The sequence below is a fragment of the Gekko japonicus genome, unplaced genomic scaffold (genome assembly GCF_001447785.1).
Source record: "Gekko japonicus isolate JY-2015 unplaced genomic scaffold, Gekko_japonicus_V1.1 scaffold141, whole genome shotgun sequence".
Taxonomy (NCBI): domain Eukaryota; kingdom Metazoa; phylum Chordata; class Lepidosauria; order Squamata; family Gekkonidae; genus Gekko; species Gekko japonicus.
In genome coordinates, this window is record NW_015176455.1 from 1,664,205 (window position 1) to 1,665,215 (window position 1,011).

General features: G+C 42.1%; 1 protein-coding gene across 1 annotated transcript in view; it reads left to right on the plus strand.

Annotated features, from left to right (window-relative positions):
- ERO1B (endoplasmic reticulum oxidoreductase beta) overlaps positions 1-1,011 on the plus strand; it is a 30,300-nt gene that overhangs the window by 8,821 nt on the left and 20,468 nt on the right. The window contains exon 3 of the mRNA XM_015426921.1: positions 669-752. Coding sequence (XP_015282407.1) covers positions 669-752 — 84 coding nt within the window. The remainder of the gene's footprint in view (positions 1-668; positions 753-1,011) is intronic.

The window sequence follows — 1,011 nt, forward strand, 5'->3', positions numbered from 1 at the left end:
CCACCCACCCTGTGACCACAGAAGTCTAAGCAGGATGCAACCCATTATACTGTGTTAACTGTGAACTAGTTTTACAACATTGTTGTATTATAGTGGTCTTTATTGCATTGCTTTGTAACTCTTGAGCTTAAATGAGAGAGTGGACAATAAATGAACACTACAATATCATAGAATTTAAGTTGGGGAACTTCTCTGATCAGGAAATGTGTCTGAAATGTACTGAATTGGTCAAGGAAATAGCTGCAAGAGAACTCTGAGATCTTGATTCAAATGTTATACTAATCACATGACTGGGTTACTCATGTGAAAGTGGGGTAGAAGTTATAAATGGCATGTGTGAACTGCCTTATCCTATTGCTGTTTTGTTGGAACAGGCGGTCGTATTTGTTCAGTAAAAGGCTATGTCAAGCTTCCCGAAATTCCATACCCTATTGAATTTGAAATGGGCAATTGGGATGCTTGGTGGGCCTCGCCGGGCTCATGTACCTGGTGACTCCTGAAATCAAGCGGTTGGAAAAATCTGGTACAAGATTTTTTTAAATGCAAGGGAACTGTTTTATGTTATGTATATTTCTCTCTGTTTCTGGTGTTATTCTGCTTTAATTCAGTTAAGATGCTACATTTATACTAATGAAATTGACTGATAGCATGTATCTCTCTCTCTTAAGGTTAATTTGAAGAGACCTTGTCCTTTTTGGCCTGATGATGGTCATTGCTCTATCAGAGATTGCCATGTAGAGCCTTGTCCTGAGGTATGTTTCAAAATAAAGGCAAAAGCTGTGCGTTGTTTCCTTCTGCTGGTAATGTAAATGCAACTTCCTTACAGATGATAATAACACTGTTATATGAATTTTAAGAACCTGAAGTCTGAATTAGATCTTCACAAGGGGGCGGGACCTGCGATACTCGCGGGGGGGACCTCCACACAGGAGGCAGAGGAGGAAGCAGCAGGAGGGGGTAAGTTCCCCCCCATCCCGCCGGTTCCTCCCCATCCCGCCGGTTCCTCCCCCG